Source organism: Candida margitis (genome assembly GCF_024628925.1).
Source record: "Candida margitis strain CBS 14175 chromosome Unknown scaffold60, whole genome shotgun sequence".
NCBI lineage: Eukaryota > Fungi > Ascomycota > Pichiomycetes > Serinales > Debaryomycetaceae > Lodderomyces > Lodderomyces margitis.
Genome location: NW_026261895.1, coordinates 1 through 16,760, shown reverse-complemented (window position 1 = coordinate 16,760; position 16,760 = coordinate 1). Strand labels below are relative to the sequence as shown.

At 36.3% G+C, this 16,760-nt stretch overlaps 9 protein-coding genes across 9 annotated transcripts; 7 read left to right on the top strand and 2 right to left on the bottom strand. All coding sequences in view use genetic code 12, as the record gives it.

The window, feature by feature from the left end:
* Positions 1 to 665: 665 nt before the first annotated feature.
* HAC1 (transcription factor) lies at positions 666 to 1,889 on the top strand (the record flags this gene model as incomplete). Its single annotated transcript, XM_051816891.1, has 1 exon — positions 666 to 1,889. One exon carries the CDS (start codon positions 666 to 668, stop codon positions 1,887 to 1,889), a length of 1,224 nt encoding a protein of 407 aa, XP_051669795.1.
* Positions 1,890 to 3,459: 1,570 nt separating this feature from the next.
* On the bottom strand, positions 3,460 to 4,446 carry CANMA_004597 (uncharacterized protein; the record flags this gene model as incomplete). Its single annotated transcript, XM_051816890.1, has 1 exon — positions 3,460 to 4,446. One exon carries the CDS (start codon positions 4,444 to 4,446, stop codon positions 3,460 to 3,462), a length of 987 nt encoding a protein of 328 aa, XP_051669794.1.
* A 242-nt stretch (positions 4,447 to 4,688) lies between these two features.
* Positions 4,689 to 6,458, top strand: NPL4 (Npl4p; the record flags this gene model as incomplete). The annotated part of the gene is made up of 1 exon (XM_051816889.1): positions 4,689 to 6,458. One exon carries the CDS (start codon positions 4,689 to 4,691, stop codon positions 6,456 to 6,458), a length of 1,770 nt encoding a protein of 589 aa, XP_051669793.1.
* A 791-nt stretch (positions 6,459 to 7,249) lies between these two features.
* Positions 7,250 to 9,373, top strand: MSI3 (adenyl-nucleotide exchange factor; the record flags this gene model as incomplete). The annotated part of the gene is made up of 1 exon (XM_051816888.1): positions 7,250 to 9,373. One exon carries the CDS (start codon positions 7,250 to 7,252, stop codon positions 9,371 to 9,373), a length of 2,124 nt encoding a protein of 707 aa, XP_051669792.1.
* Positions 9,374 to 10,398: 1,025 nt separating this feature from the next.
* CANMA_004594 (serine/threonine protein kinase) lies at positions 10,399 to 13,068 on the top strand (the record flags this gene model as incomplete). The annotated part of the gene is made up of 1 exon (XM_051816887.1): positions 10,399 to 13,068. One exon carries the CDS (start codon positions 10,399 to 10,401, stop codon positions 13,066 to 13,068), a length of 2,670 nt encoding a protein of 889 aa, XP_051669791.1.
* A 409-nt stretch (positions 13,069 to 13,477) lies between these two features.
* ARC35 (Arc35p) lies at positions 13,478 to 14,497 on the top strand (the record flags this gene model as incomplete). Its single annotated transcript, XM_051816886.1, has 1 exon — positions 13,478 to 14,497. One exon carries the CDS (start codon positions 13,478 to 13,480, stop codon positions 14,495 to 14,497), a length of 1,020 nt encoding a protein of 339 aa, XP_051669790.1.
* A 149-nt stretch (positions 14,498 to 14,646) lies between these two features.
* Positions 14,647 to 15,219, bottom strand: CANMA_004592 (mitochondrial 37S ribosomal protein uS12m; the record flags this gene model as incomplete). Its single annotated transcript, XM_051816883.1, has 1 exon — positions 14,647 to 15,219. One exon carries the CDS (start codon positions 15,217 to 15,219, stop codon positions 14,647 to 14,649), a length of 573 nt encoding a protein of 190 aa, XP_051669789.1.
* Positions 15,220 to 15,462: 243 nt separating this feature from the next.
* ACP1 (Acp1p) lies at positions 15,463 to 15,915 on the top strand (the record flags this gene model as incomplete). Its single annotated transcript, XM_051816882.1, has 1 exon — positions 15,463 to 15,915. The coding sequence occupies one exon, from the start codon at positions 15,463 to 15,465 to the stop codon at positions 15,913 to 15,915; it is 453 nt and encodes a 150-aa protein (XP_051669788.1).
* A 465-nt stretch (positions 15,916 to 16,380) lies between these two features.
* CANMA_004590 (ubiquinol--cytochrome-c reductase subunit 10) lies at positions 16,381 to 16,743 on the top strand (the record flags this gene model as incomplete). The annotated part of the gene is made up of 2 exons (XM_051816881.1): positions 16,381 to 16,389; positions 16,516 to 16,743. The coding sequence occupies 2 exons, from the start codon at positions 16,381 to 16,383 to the stop codon at positions 16,741 to 16,743; spliced, it is 237 nt and encodes a 78-aa protein (XP_051669787.1).
* Between the last annotated feature and the right edge of the window lie 17 nt (positions 16,744 to 16,760).

Sequence of the window (16,760 nt, the reverse complement as noted above, 5' to 3'; positions counted from 1 at the left end):
GGATATGGGAATTTATTCCATTTTGGTATAATATTAATAGAAAACAGCATAACAAAAAATAAACGAAATAAAAAAAATAAGATTGTCGTGTAACATCAATTAACCAACAGACCAAACCCTTCTTCTATGGTACGACAATCCCTGTGTAATTCCAGTCCGAATAAAATCATACCTCCCTTAGGATACTACACTTGAAACGAATATAAACAACAAACAAACAAACAAACAAACAAACAAATACAACAACACACACACACTCCCCCTTCAAATAATTGTCCTTTTGTATTATTCGTGGGTGGCAAAACACACACAAAAGTAAAATCACTCTATGCAAAACACAAGAAAAATTCTAAAAATAGTAACAAACTACACGACCTATATATATATATATATACACACATACACATATAAATATAAACATAGGCTATGTTTAAGATTGGTCGTGTGTAATATAACAATAACTATAGCTAAAATATAAAAATATAAAAAAATATAAAAAGAGGACAACAAATCAATTTTTTAAATTTTCACCCACACAATAATCATATATACAATTTTTTTATTCTTTTTTACAACCAAAACTTTGACAATCAAACTATCTTTGGTTGCCACTTTTTAGATACTACTACTATACTACTACCACTGCTGCTAGAAATCTTTGCAATATGGAAGTAGACACTAATACCACAACTACACCACTTGATAATATCACTAATGACGTTTATACTACAGTATCTTCTTCACTAGATACTAATACCACCACCACCAACAACACTATCAACACAGGTTCGTCATCCTCCTCCTCATGTACAACAACCTTACCACCAAGGAAAAGAGCTAAAACTCAAGAAGAAAAAGAGCAACGTAAAATTGAACGTATATTGAGAAATAGAAGAGCAGCCCACGCTTCAAGGGAAAAGAAGAGGAGACATGTCGAATACCTTGAAGTTTATGTGGTTAAATTGGAGGAGAATTTACAAAAGTTGTCTACTGGCTATCAACATTTGTTGGATAAATTGTCACCTCAAGACCAAACCTCTATTGAAGAGTTGGGATTGCAAGATGTTTCTGAATTGAAGAATCAAATCCATCTGAATTTGAGTGGTTCTAGAAGAGGGGGAAGTAGCAACAACAATAGTCGTAAAGGTGATCACGAAGATGATGACGAAGAAGTGGAGGGGGACGATGATGAAGAGAATGAATTGGAAGAATCACGATCACAACACGAGTCTTTGCCTGATGTTGATATAAAAGTGGAGCCACAATTACAACCACAATCACAATCACCACCTTCTAAAAAGAGAAAATACTCGAAGAAGGAGAAACCTACTACCACATCCACCCCTCCATCATCAACTAGAAGTTCATCGTTGACTTCTTCACCTGTCCATATTAAAATTGAAGAAGGAGAAGAACATCAGCAGCAAAAAGAGTTTAAAAACAACAACGAAAACTCACTACAACCACAAGCAATGAATGATAAAACTTTTTACAACTACTTGTCGCCAATCAGTATACATTCATCAGCTAGTTCTCCTATGGACTTCACATTGACTAGTAAATCAGATTTCAATGACTTTGCATTTGGTGAAGTTAAACCAGAGGAGGAGGAGGATACCAAATCACTTGAAAATACCTCACCCAACACTAACCCTCAAATTACATCATCACATGAAGATTACACTCAACCACAATCCCAACAACAGCCACAACCATCATCAGCATCAACAACAGAAGTTAGCACTCAAGATTCAAACTTGTCATTATATGAACTGGGGCAAAATTCAGCAGTAATTTTGTCTATAGAAGAAGAAAAGCAACTACCTCAAAGCACATTGGTGGATATATTGGAAAAGGAAAATAGAATACATCTGGCCGTTGCCGTTTAGAAAGGAAATACTAACACAACCATTTTATGGGAAAAGGATTACAATGCTCTGCTTGTCAGATTGAATCTGCCAATTAGTCATAGTTGGCTCAATTTGTTATGGATGTTCACTTTTGAAGTCACATTTACTTTTATTATGTCCAGGAGATTTGTCAACGGAGAGAAAGAGAGAAGGAAGTATATTAATTTGGAGCAGCGTGTGCCAGGTGGTCAACTGTCTTTAAATTAATATACGTGGAAAAAAGCCTTCTCTCGAGAATCTAGTCTTGACATTTTTATTCCTTTGGATTGTATTTGTGGCGAATGGAAACGGAGAGAGTGGACATCTCTTGAAAGCAAATTTGATGTTCTTCTGATTTACAGCATTGAAGCAACTGATTTTCCTGATAACCAAAATGGGAGTTTTTCCAAATTTGAACTGTAGACGCCATCACGATGTTTTGAAAATTGAAGATGACAATTGTTCTATTCAGTTTATCTTTTTTCCACGTTATACATATGCTTCACTATCGGTCTTTTTTTATAAACCGAACGAGGAAGGCCAGCTTTGCTTTATTTTATTTATATGGTCCGCAGCACCATTTCAGGACTTGTTTGATTTTGAGTTGCAACAACATGAACAGATGGAGATGATTTCACAGGAACAAATGTTTGATGATATGTTGGGAGAGTACTTGAACTTTCAAGAGGTTTGAGGTTTGAGGTTTGAGGTTTGAGGTTTGAGGTTTGAGGTTTGGTTTTTGATTGATTTTTTATTTTAATGGTTTTGTTTTGTTTATTAGCTGGCTGGTTTAGTTTGATTTGGTTCCGATACGAAGGAGTGAGCTGAAAGACCTGTCATTGACTGGATTTTATGGTCTTCTAAGTCGTCTCTCTTTGGAAGAGATTTTAATAATTTTTAATTTGTTTTTTTGAGTTGAAGATATATTGTACATTATGGTGATTATAAAGAAAATTGTAAAAAAAAGAAAAAAAAATAGAAAAAAGCATAAAAAATTCCCCAAAAAAAAAACAAGCTATGTTTTTAAATACAATTGGGAATTTGGCATGTGAATTGATGATTTGGTATTTCAACAGTTGAGAATATCACTTTTATCACAATTTGGTGGAGTACATTAAGAGAGAAGGTTGGTTTGTGTTTTTGAAGTCACAACACACATGCCAGCTATTACCTTTATTGGTTTTCTTTTGCTTCAACTTCATTGATTTATTTTGAACCCTTTGTGTTGACCCAATGTGTGGTGTGTTTTAATTGGCGCCCGTTTTTATCTGGTTTGCGACGATTTACTCATGCACAAATGGAAAACTTGGGGGTGAGAATATAAAAAGAGTGGAGGCTTTTTATAAACCTGAAAGGACTATAGGTATGAAAGAAGCAAGAGGTTTTCATACTTGGTGGTGGACTTTTGACTCCATTGTAGACGTTGAGTTATCATCGTGTTAGTTTAGAAGGTTTTTTATAAAATATTAATGTTACAATATTTCAATTTAGATGTTTTTGTTTCATTGTAGGATTATGTAGTGGTTATTGATCTATGACAGTTTCATTGGATGTCAATAGTGTGTATGCATCAATATACATAGACTTTTATACAAGTTGCAAAATCACCGATAATCAGTTTACCTTGAAATACGTATCCACTGTTCTTCGATGCAGCATCATTAGCTTTATTCTTTTCTCCTTCTTCTTGATCAAACGATGCAAACAATGATTGATCATTGATGTAATCATCATCAGTCTTTTCCTGTTTGATCTTCACTTGTTCCACTCCATCGTCATCATCGTCATCATTTTCTTCAATTTCCTTCTGTTCCTTATCCACATTATCATTATCTCCCCTCTCTATCATCAGTTCATTTTGGTGTCTGCTTTGTTCAGTATTGGTGCTACTAGATCCCACATTTCGACGACGTTGTTGTTGATGATGATGATGATGATGATGATGAATCGGCTGCTTAACCACTAAATTAAACCCACAATCGCGCAAATGCCGCCTCGCTTCATCATAATCGAGTAAGCCCAACTTGTATCGGACTTGGTACAATACGTCAACGGGGATGGTGACTTTGTAATGAGAGTTGATGGTGAATGTAGTAGTCTTGTAATAGTCTTCGATATTTTTGAATTGAAATGCTGCATCATCGTAAACACCTAGATCCTGCTCGTTATTATCCGCCTCCATACTTTCATTGGTTCCAGTTCGCTGATGATGGAATCGGCGGAGATTGTAATAGAGTATATTCTTGATTCGTGGTGATATGGTATCGATTAAAGTCTTGATCTGGTGTTGATTTAATTTGATTTGGTTGATGTTGTGGATCGTTATTGGCGATTTTTCATTGATTGATAACGATGTAGTAGTAGAAGTAGAAGCAGCAATAGTGCTGGACCTAGTGCCAGTTCCAGTATCAAGATTATCTGATTGACAATTCCCTAGTGTTCCTTCACCTAATCCCGTGTTTGACGTTGTTGAATCTAGTGGGATGTTTTTGATGAATATCTTGATTGGAATTGCTACTTCTTTGGCCAAGTTTATAAATGTGATTTGCGGTGGCATTGATTATTTACATGAGAAAATTTCTTGCTTTTGAAAGGAATGGAGGAGGTCCTCACTCAAGAGTGGCAGTGGTGGTGAAGAGTAGTTTTATCTTGCAATAATGCATAGATTATATACGTGTACGCAGATTTAATTGTGGCAAAAAATCAAAAGAAAAAACAAAAACTCCATACAAGTCTACTTCCAATACAACCTCTTCCAACAACAACAACCACAACAACAACAAACACAACAACAACATAATGTCAATTATACTTCGATTCAGATCAAAAGATGGAATGTTTCGTGTAAATACCGAGACTTCATCGTCTTTCCAAACTGTTGTTGACCAATTATTAACCAAGCTCCCCGGCTCCAATAATGTAGATGTCAGTGATATAACTATATCGGATAAGCCCAACAGCAACAACGACACTAGTTCTAAGCTTGGATCATTAGTAGGTAAGCTGGTGGCGGAATTGAATTTGAAAAATGGAGACTTGTTGTATATAAATTATGGTGATGCTTTACCAACGCCATCAGCTTCAGCCCAGGGTGGTTCAGCTCCTATCAATTCAGTAAACACGAGCACAACAACAGCAACAGGAACTACATCAACAAGCATCCCATTGACTAAATCCTCAGCCCATGGTCCGGTAAATGTGAAACAATTACCAGTGGACGATGAACTAGATAAGTTGGATGGAATGATTCAACGACCAATGTCATCAATGTGCCGTCATGGTTCAAAAGGGATGTGTGAATATTGTTCGCCACTTTCTCCTTGGGATGAGCTGTATCGAAAAGAGCATAATATTAAACATATTTCTTATCATGCTTATCTCAACCAACAAATGGCAAAATTTAACAAAAAGGAATTGGCATCTTCGTATATTGCCCCCTTGGAGAACCCCAACTATGCCATAAATTTGTCATGTAATGAAGGTCATCAGCCATACCCTAGGGGTATATGTTCCAAGTGTCAACCACCACCAATTACATTACAATTGCAGAAATTTAGAATGATTGATCATTTAGAATACGCCAACCATTCGATTTTGAATGATTTTATCAATGTTTGGCGTGTATCCGGAGTCCAACGATTTGGGTACTTGTATGGAAGATATGAAAAGTTTGATAAAGTACCCATGGGCATAAAAGCCGTGGTTGAAGCTATTGTTGAGCCACCACAGTTGGATGAATTGGATGGTCTAACATTATTGGACTGGCCCGATGAAACTCTAGTTGATGAAGTTGCTGCAAAATTGGGGATTTACAAAGTGGGAGTTGTGTTTACTGATTTGACTGATCTGGGACAACAAGATGGAACTGTGTTATGTAAAAGACATAAAGATAGCTATTTTTTAACCAATTTGGAAATATTGATGGCGGCCAAGTTCCAAATTGCCAATCCCAACACCACAAAGTATAGTAGTAGTGGTCAATTTTCATCAAAATTTGTCACTTGTGTCATATCGGGTGGATTACAAGGAGAGATTGAACCACGGTCATATCAAGTTAGTTCCAGTGGTGAAGCATTGGTTAAAGCTGATTTAATCACAGGGTCTACTCAACCATCACAAATTTATGTCAATGAAAGTAACGATGTACGGTATGTGCCTGATATACAATACCTGAAAATTAACGAATATGGATTGGAAGTCAAGAGCAATGCCAAGCCTACTTTCCCTGGTGAATTTTTGTTAGTTTCATTGACTGATTCGTTCCCCTTGGATCCTACTCCGTTGTTTTCTACCCATCCGGGCTATGTTATTGAAAATCGTGATTTCCTTGGTGATGTGAACCATGATTTCCAGAATTTATCAACATTGGATAAATTTATCAAACTGCATGGTGGCGATTTATTTGATTTCCATTTTGTCATCTATGTGGTCAAGTTGCGGGTGTTGAATGATGATGAAGTTGAGTTGTTGCTCAAGTATGTGAGAGATAAACAAGAACAAGATTATTTACAATTGATTGGCAGTGGTGGATGGATGTCATTGTTGACTATATTGGAGCATAGTACATAGCTACATAGAGGTGAGGAAGAAGGAATGGTCTATAGTATGATTGAACGAAAAAAAAAAAACAAAAAAAGGACATTTAGATCCACTAAACAGGTAGTTGATTCGTGTAAGCAAAGAGAGCCGTCTATTTATTATTTATCTGCCCTTGAGCTGGGGTTAAAATCGGTGTTATTTCTCCGAACACGTGCCGATTTTGTAATTTAAATAATTTTGACAGGATGGCGTAGTTTAAATAGCGCTTATGTTCAATTGTGGCAATGACATCACACTTTTGGGTAGAGTTTGTATGATGTGTTTATAGAAGATTGGGTGGATTGGGTGGGTTATTTTTTTTTTTTTTTGATACCAACACAACACTCACAAAGTAGGTTTGATCTAGTGTTCTTAATAGAATCGCCAAGAATGAGGTAGAATGAAGGATCGAAGATAAAAGAATGATATAGAATATTGTGCAATGGTGCACTACCTATAGTTTTCTTTTTAACGGCCGATGCTACCAAGTACACCATACTAGTACTAACTAACTACTAACTCATCACCAAAAAATTATAATTAATAAATTTATGTCAAAGAAAAAGAAACGACACTTTTTCACCAACAGCAAAAGAAAAAACTTTTTTTTATTTTTATATATATACATGTATTTTTTTCACTTGAATATTCTATTGAATTCTTCTTCTTCTTGTTATATACATATATATATATATACTCACAAGTCAATTGATTTACTTTTCAATAATAGAAAGAGATTATAGATATATACACACCTTCCTACCTGAATTTTAAAAAGAAAGATGTCTGTTCCATTTGGTGTTGATTTAGGTAATAACAATACTGTTATTGCCTGTGCCAAAAATAGAGGTATTGATATTGTTGTCAATGAGGTTTCTAACCGTTCAACTCCTTCATTAGTTGGATTTGGACCTAAGTCCAGGTACTTGGGAGAAACTGCCAAGAACCAACAAACTTCCAATATCAAAAATACGGTTGAGAATTTAAAGAGAATTGTTGGGTTACCTCATAATCATCCTGATTTCAAGATTGAACAGGAGTATTTCACTGTGCCTTTGGTACAAAACAAAACCGACCATGGGGTTTCTGCTAAAGTCAAATACTTGGGTAAAGATCATGAATTCACTGCTACTCAATTATTAGCCATGTACTTGGATAAAATCAAGGATACTGCCGTTAAGGAAACCAAGGGTAACGTTAATGATATTTGTTTATCAGTTCCAGGTTGGTACACTGAGAAACAACGTCGTGCTGCTGCTGATGCATGTAAGATTGCTGGATTGAACCCAGTCAGAATTGTCAATGAAATGACTGCTGCTGCTGTTGGATATGGTGTTTTCAAAGCAGCTGATTTACCAGAAGATGATTACAAAAAAGTGGCATTTGTTGATGTTGGACACAGTTCATATCAAGTTTCAATTGCTGCTGTCAAAAGAGGTGAATTGAAGATTTTGGGAGCTGCCTATGATAAACACTTTGGTGGAAGAAATTTCGATTACGCCATTGCTGAGCATTTTGCTGATGAATTCAAAACCAAGTACAAGATTGATGTTAGAGAAAACCCTAAAGCTTATTACAGAGTATTGACAGCTGCCGAAAAATTGAAGAAGGTTTTAAGTGCCAACACACAAGCTCCTTTCAATATCGAGAGTGTTATGAATGACGTTGACGTTTCATCATCATTGACTAGAGAAGATTTGGAAAACTTGGTTAAACCATTGTTGGAAAAGATTCACATTCCAATTGAAACCGCATTGAAGGATGCTGGATTAAAAGCTGAGGAATTGGATTCTATTGAAGTCATTGGTGGATCTTCAAGAATCCCCACTGTTAAAGCCAAGATCTCTGAAGTTTTTGGTAAGCCATTGTCGTTTACTTTGAACCAAGATGAAGCTATTGCTAAAGGTAATGCTTATATCTGTGCTTGTCATTCTCCAACTGTTAGAGTCAGACCATTCAAGTTTGAAGATTACAACCAATACACTGTTTCATACTTTTGGGATAAAGAAGATAACGAAGATGAGGACCACTTGGAAGTATTTCCTAAAGGGGGATTGTTCCCAAGTACCAAGATTATTACCTTGTACAGAAAAGGACCATCTTTTGACATTGAAGCTAAATACACCAAACCACAAGAATTACCAAAGGGTACTGAACACTTTATTGCCAAGTGGAAGATTGGTAATGTTGAACCAAGTGCTGGCGAATCTTCAATTGCTGTTAAATTGAAGTTGAGAAATGATCCATCTGGTTTCTACACTATTGAATCAGCCCATACTGTTGAAGAACAAATTGTTAAGGAATTGGTTGAACCAAAGGAAGGTGAAGGTGAATCCAAGGGTGGTGATGACGATGAAGAAGAGGAACAAGCTGAACCACAATATAAAGAAGTTAAGAAATTGGTCAAGAAGAATGATTGTTCAATTGAAGTTGACTGTGCAGCCTTACCCGAAGCTCAATTACAAAAATTCATTGAAGAAGAAGGACAAATGATTGCTGAAGATAAATTGGTTGCTGATACCGAAGAAAGAAAGAATCAATTGGAAGAATACATTTATGAATTGAGAGGTAAATTGAGTGAAGAATACAAGGACTTTGCCAAGAATGAAGAAGTTGAGAAATTGACTGGATTGTTACAAAAGGCTGAAGATTGGTTGTATGATGATGGATACGAATCAACTAAAGCTAAATACATTGCCAAATATGAAGAATTGGCTTCAATTGGTAATGTCATTAGAGGTAGATATTTGGCCAAGGAACAAGAAAAGAAGGAACAATTTAGACAAAAACAAGAAGCAGCTCAAGCACAAGCCATGGCTGAGAAAATGGCCAATGCTAGAAAAGAATCGAAAGGTGGTAAAGAGGGTGATAAGAAGGATGCTGAAGGTGATACCAAGATGGATTGAATACGAGGTATGTTTAGGAGAAGCAATAGAAAAGAGAAGGAGAAGGAGAAGAAGAAGAAGAAGAAGAATTAAGAAATAAGAAATAAGAAATAAGAAGCAAGGGTAAATTTTATAAAGATTTATTTTTTTATTATTGTTTGTGTGTATAGTAAATTATAAAGAAATCCTTATCTAAAGTATTGAGTTTGGAGGAAGGGAGGGAGAGAGGGAGAGAGAGTATAAGTTGTAAGGTTAGGGCAGGTTTTTGTATGAAGCGTGGTGGTGATGATTTGATGAATTACTTACTTTTTGTTTTTCGAGTAATGTCGTAACCACCAAATACTAAACAAATGTCGTGTTTGTGAGTGGGTATAATCTGCATGAGCGTAGATGAATGAAGAATTTAAAGATTTTTGGGAAGGAGAAGCCTGTGATATGTTAGTTTCTCTTAGATGGGGGTAATAATAGGGGGAATTTTGAACAAGAAACAGCTTATATACCTAGCGTGGTGGAAGTTGATGTTGAGTCTGTAGGAATAATGACGTAGAGAGATGAGAAATGTCGTTAGTATAGTAAGAGACATTTTATTAGTTTTGACTACCAGAAGACCAAACACTATAAAGAAACAAAGAAACAAAGAAACAAAGAGAGAGAGAGAGAGAAAAAAAATTATTTTAATTATTAAAACATCTGCACATGCAGTTATCATCTATCATCATCTATCATCATCTATCACCATCTATCATCATATAAACTGTTTACACACACCTATTCGATCCATAGAACCAACACCACTATACACCACCTACCCACAAAACAAAAAAATATAAAAATTCATTGGTTGTCCATTCACAACGAAGACCTTACTCTGTAACTTTATACATCTTATTACTACAAACCACACATACATACTAGACAGACATACACATTTTTGTACAATCATACCTTTCAGAGCTATCAATTGATTTACTACTACTACTACTATCCTTCCCCCTCCTTTGGTATAATTATTTTTAAACTTTGAAAACTCAGTCCTAGATATTTATATGCCAAATACGAAATCCAAGCTTTCATTAGCTATACAACAAGCAGATAATTCTGTTTCAAAACAAGATAATCAGGACACACAGTACAACCATGGCTACAACAACCCCCCCCAATATAATCACCATCAACATCAACACCCTTCTTCCTCGCAAAATAGCTCACATAATGACCGGCAAGAATCTTGGAGTAACGATGACACATCCAAACATCGGCATCACTTGAGAACGAAAAGCGGTGGATCTACGCAGAGCAGTGGTAACAATAACAACACACACACTGGTACGGGTACCGGATACAATACAAACAATGTTGATATAAATTATCATCATCATCATCATCATCATCATCAGCAGCATCATCATCAAGCAAATACTTTTGCCGAGAGTCAAAATGGAAATAGTTTTAAACCCATTCCCAGCCCTTCTTTGCTTCCTAATTTGATTCAACATAGTTCACCATATGTATCGACAACTGCATCTTCAGCCAAACATTTTAAACCGGAGTTGTCACCATTAAAGACGAGCTTTGATGAGGAGAAACGTCACTCGATTATTGAATCTCAATTGGAACTGCAGTACAATGACGGCGATGTTGATGATGAGGAATATGGGGGTTCATTTTGGGATAAACCTCAGCAACAACAACTACAGGAAGATGACGATGAGTATGAACTTGAAGTGAAATCGTCAAAGAGTCGTTATCTTTTGCATCATCAATATAACCAAGGAAAAGAACTTGATCAGAAAAAGAAGAGAAAGAAGGACAGATCGCATAGCACATTTGAGGAGACAAACATAGAGAGTAAATTAGATATAGGGCAACAAGATAAGGCCCTGCAGCAGCAGCAACACAACAACGATGACGATCATGAAAATGACGACGACGATGATGATGAAGAAGATGACGTGCCAGTAAACCCCGCCGAAGAAGAGGATTTAAAAGATTATGTACCCGGAGGATACCATCCGTGTTTTATTGGAGAAGAATACAAGAATGGGAAATATACATTAGTACGGAAACTAGGTTGGGGCCATTTTTCTACTGTATGGCTTGCCAGAGACAATGATAAGCAATGCCATGTGGCGGTAAAAGTTGTAAGATCAGCCAAGCATTATACAGAAACCGCCATTGATGAAATCAAATTATTGGATAAAGTTACGACTTCCGATATTCATCATCCTGGACATCAACATGTGATTCAATTGTTGGACACTTTTACTCATAAAGGATCTAATGGTGTTCACGTGGTCATGGTATTTGAAGTCCTAGGAGAAAACTTGTTGGGCTTGATCCGTCGTTATAAACACCGAGGTATTCCCATTGTGTTTGTTAAACAAATTGCCAAACAATTGTTATCGGCATTGGATTTCCTTCATCGAATGTGTGGGGTTATCCACACTGACTTAAAACCGGAAAATGTCTTGATTGAAATTGGTGATGTTGAGCAAATTGTTCGAATGGTTGAACAAGAAAATAAGGAACGCAAATTGCAACGAAAATTGCTGAAATCATCAAAGATATCAACGGCAAATAGTTCATACGGTAACATTAAGGAAACAGAACAAAATAATCAACGTATCAACAGTAATAGTAAAGCAACTTCGATTGCATCGCCAACAAACCAAATTGTATCACCATCATTGGGCCGGTCAGGAAGAAGATCTCGCAGACAAACTTTAATTACCGGATCTCAACCATTGCCTTCACCATTGAGAGCATTTAATAAATCATTTACCAATATTTATGGATTTTCAACAACGACAAATACACCTATCAAGAGTTCGTCTATAAATAATTCAACAACAACAGACTCACCTATTCCCTTATCAAGCACGGCTGAACATCATGATGAAGACAATGATATTGACCATAGTACGTTGAACAATTCATTAAGTTCAATGTCAATCTCCAATTCAAATAGTTATCAACCGGTCAATGTAAACCCCATGCAAATTCCCAATGATTCAAATTATCGACTCGATGACTCATCAGCCAATTTCGATGATGTGATTAATGAAGATGAATTGATATCGGTTAAAATTGCCGATTTGGGTAATTCTTGTTGGACCAATCACCACTTTACTGATGAAATTCAAACACGTCAATATCGAGCACCAGAAGTTCTCTTGGGATATCATTGGGGGTGTTCAAGTGATTTATGGTCATTTGCTGCACTTATATTTGAATTACTCACGGGAGATTATCTATTTGACCCAAGAGATGGAAAATCTTATTCTAAAGATGATGACCACCTTGCCCAAATCATTGAATTACTTGGTGACTTTCCCCGAATGATGATTAAGGAAAGTTACTATGGTCGCGATTATTTCAATTCTCGATTCGAAATGAGACGTATACTGAAGTTGAAACCATGGGGATTAAAAGATGTGCTTGTTGAAAAATATAAATTTTCCATTAGTGATTCAATTGAAATTGCTGATTTCTTGTTGCCGATGTTGGCTTTACAACCGGAAGAAAGAGCTGATGCCGGTGGAATGATTAATCATCCGTGGTTGAGAGATGCTTTGGCTTTGGAAAATGTGGTTTTGGAAAGACCTGTGGGTGGCAGCGGGGAAGATATACCTGGATGGTCGAAGGAGTTGCCGTCGAGTCATGTATCTTCAAAGGCTTCGTTGTCGAATATAAGACAAAAGTTCAACTATCGTTAGATTTGAGAAACTAGAGAGGTGATGTTATTGCTGAGGTGCACACTCGTTCAAAGTACACACTATCCACTTTAGCTTGTTACAGAATAAATAGTCTTGTACAGTATTTATTGCATCTTTAGTCAATATATTTATCATAATTGAAACGATGAGAAGGAGAGAGAGAATGGCGATGTAAGAGTAGTTAGTTCGAGGATAATGTATTTTGAAACTGTTTTCTGGTAATGGTAGTGCACTTTTCACCAAAATTGCTTTTGGACAAATTTCAATCACATTTGCCGGAGTGAGCGTCAAAGCCCAAAAAGCCCAAAACCCAAAGTCAAACTATCAAATCCAACATCACCAACCATCCAATTGACCTTTTAGATTATACACAAAGACACACTCATTCATTCCCAGCCAGACCAAGAGGATGTTGCAAATTGAACAGAATAACTTGCTTATACAAAAGACTTTAACTGAGAGGTTGTTCCCTCAAACAGACTCGTTAAAATCATTGGATCGTATTATAACTGATTTTGATTTCACCACTTATCATATCAGTACTTTACCCGATGATAAATCGAAATTGCTCTTGTCATTAAATTTAAAATGCTGGAACGATTTAGTTAAATACAACGTTGAACAATATTTACATTCGAAATATTCTTCATATCAAAGTTTAACCATCTTGAGTTCTAATCAAGTTGAACAAGGATATAATTATTCAATTGTATTGGACACTGCCACATCAGCTCAATCGGATGATGAAGATACGAAATTGAGATTAATTGATGATTTGAGTTTATTGAAACGTAATGCCATGGCATCGGCTTTCCATAAAGCCTTTGATAGATATGATGAATTACTGGCAAAATACAGCAACTCCAACACTTATGCCGAAGAAGTCCAACAAGAGTTGAGTAATGAACCCGTTTTGGTCATGAAGTATCGTGGTGCTGATGAAACGATATATTTGAAACCGTCCTTTGATCGAGTAACGGTGATTTTCTCCACCATGTTTCAGGACGAAACCGATAAAGTGTTTGGTAAGGTGTTTTTGCAAGAGTTTGTGGATGCTAGAAAAAGATCAGTTCAAACTGCACCTCAAGTATTGTACACTCAATCGGAACCGCCTTTAGATATTGCCCAATACGTTCAAGGCAGTAAGAAAGATGAAAATAAGGGGTATGTTACATTTGTCTTGTTTCCTAGACATTTGGTCAAGGGTGATAAACGAGAAAATTGTATTTCTCATATTGAAATGTTTAGAAGTTATTTCCATTATCATATTAAATGTGCTAAAGCGTTTATGCATTCGAGAATGAGATTTAGAGTTAAAGAGTTTTTGAAGATTTTGAATAGAGCTAAACCCGAGAATTTAGATGATGAAGGTAAGGTGATTGAGAATAGAAAGACTGCAAGTGGTAGGAGGTTTGATCTTAAGGCTTAGATATTCTCTAAATACAAAAATATTGATAAATAAAAGCTAAAACTTTCATCAACATCTTAAAACAACGATGGAACTTGCTCATCAAAGCATTTATATATACATATATATATATACAGGATCTATTTTACGGTTCTCTCTTGAGATACTCTTTATTGCTTAGGTTTCTTTACTCCGTATTTACTTCTTGATGATGATCTATTAGCCACTCCCACCAAATCATAAGCACCACGAACTAAATGATACTTGACACCAGGAACATCCTGTACTCTACCGCCTCTAACCAAAACCACATGATGCTCTTGCAAATTGTGTCCTTCACCAGGTATCAACGCACTGATAACTTTCCCATTAGTCAATCTAACCCTACAACACTTTCTCAATGCCGAGTTTGGCTTTTTGGGTTTCAAAATCATTATCCTTAATATAACTCCCTTTTTGAAGGGGTTGCCTTGCAAATCGGGTGATTTAGTGATGTTTTTCTTTGGTGGTTGGAAATGTTTGAAATGTTGGATTTGGTTGATTGACGAATATCGTAATTGCTGGAATGGGAATGAAATTGCAGTATTGGCGAATGGGTTGGTTGTTGTTGGTGATGCACGTATACGTTGAATTGATCGGAGATATGATGATGAAGAGGATGCAGATGTGGCGGGTATATTATGTGGCCTTGATATTGGTCTTATTAGTGAGCTTAGACTAGCTCCAAGATTGGAACGAAACATCCTGCTAATCAACAATAACTTGGGGTTGTTTCAACAAAGAGTTTTTGGCTATTGGCTTTTGGCTATTTTGAAAAAATTTTTGCTTCTGACTTTAAAAAATAAAAAAGAAAAAGATTTCAACCAGTGAGAAAACTGGAGAGCGACGAAAATTTAAAACAGTCCAACTGCAACAAACCATATACTCAACTCTTCATCCAAGACTATAACAACAACTACAACTACAACTATAAGCATAACGACAACATGTTTAGAAACATCGTATCAAAATCATTGAGAACTGCCAATAGGTCATTATTCACATCATCATCTGCCCAACTCATAGCTTTCAAGTCCATGCCATCAGTGGCTCAATTGAAATCATCACCAGTTCAAAAACAACATCAACAACAACAGCAAACAAACCTCAACTTTGTTCGTTCATATGCTGGATTCCCAGCATTAACTAGAGACGCCGCCAAGGAAAGAGTTATAGAATTATTAGAAGGGTTTGATAAAGTAGACACTGCCAAGATTGGCGAAATTGCCGAATCAGCCAGCTTTGTCCAAGATTTAGGGTTGGATTCATTGGATGTTGTTGAAGTAGTTATGGAATTGGAACATGAATTCAATATACAAATACCTGATAGTGAAGCTGATTCATTAAAGACTGTCGGTCAGGCTATTGATTATATTTTGGCTCAGCCTGATGCTTGTTAGGCGATGGTATATATATACACACACAAGCGATGGAAACACGCTTTTGTCGATGTCTCCAACCTTGTTTATAAAGGCCTTTAGTCTTTCTTGAGAAATGTGCTAATGGGGCTTTCTCTTTTGAAGGGGCCCTACTTAGTTTTATATATCCCGTATAGTGAAAATATTTATTTGACCTACCATCAATGCTGTTTTAAGTTGGAAGTAGCAAGCATCCTAATACTCTAGTTTTGGCAATACAGAGCAACTTGACTGGAGACGAAACTAATCTATACGTCAGTGGTTTTATTGTGTAGCAGTTGAAAGCTTTACCGATGCATGTCTTGGTTTAATGTCGTCAACTGTTTACGACACAGAGATTTCGTTTTTTATTTTTTTTTCTTCTCACCAATAAGAAACAAGAAGAAAATAATTAAAAATTACCATAGAATTGGCTACTACATCAAAACACCACCATATCCAATAACCATGGTTTCAGTATGTACTCAACACAACTAAACGTCCTCAAGGGTTTGAAGGATCTATGCCCCCTTCCCTTCCACAGACTCCACTTTTTCAATGTCATATATTGTCTCACAATACTAACTGTCCCACCTATTTTAGTACGTTAGAGGTCCAGCTTACAAAGCTCTTTCCCATTTCGGAAAATTGAACCCACCATTAGTCAGATCATACATTCCAGACTTGATCTTCTGGGGAGGTGCAGCAGGTGCCGGTGTTGCTACTTTTACTGAAGGCTGGCCATTGTTTCAACAAACATTTTATGAAAAGATTCCATTTTTTGGACAACATTGGGTCCACAATCCTGATCCAGAAGATGTTCCAGTTTAAAAGGAGAAAAAGTGGTC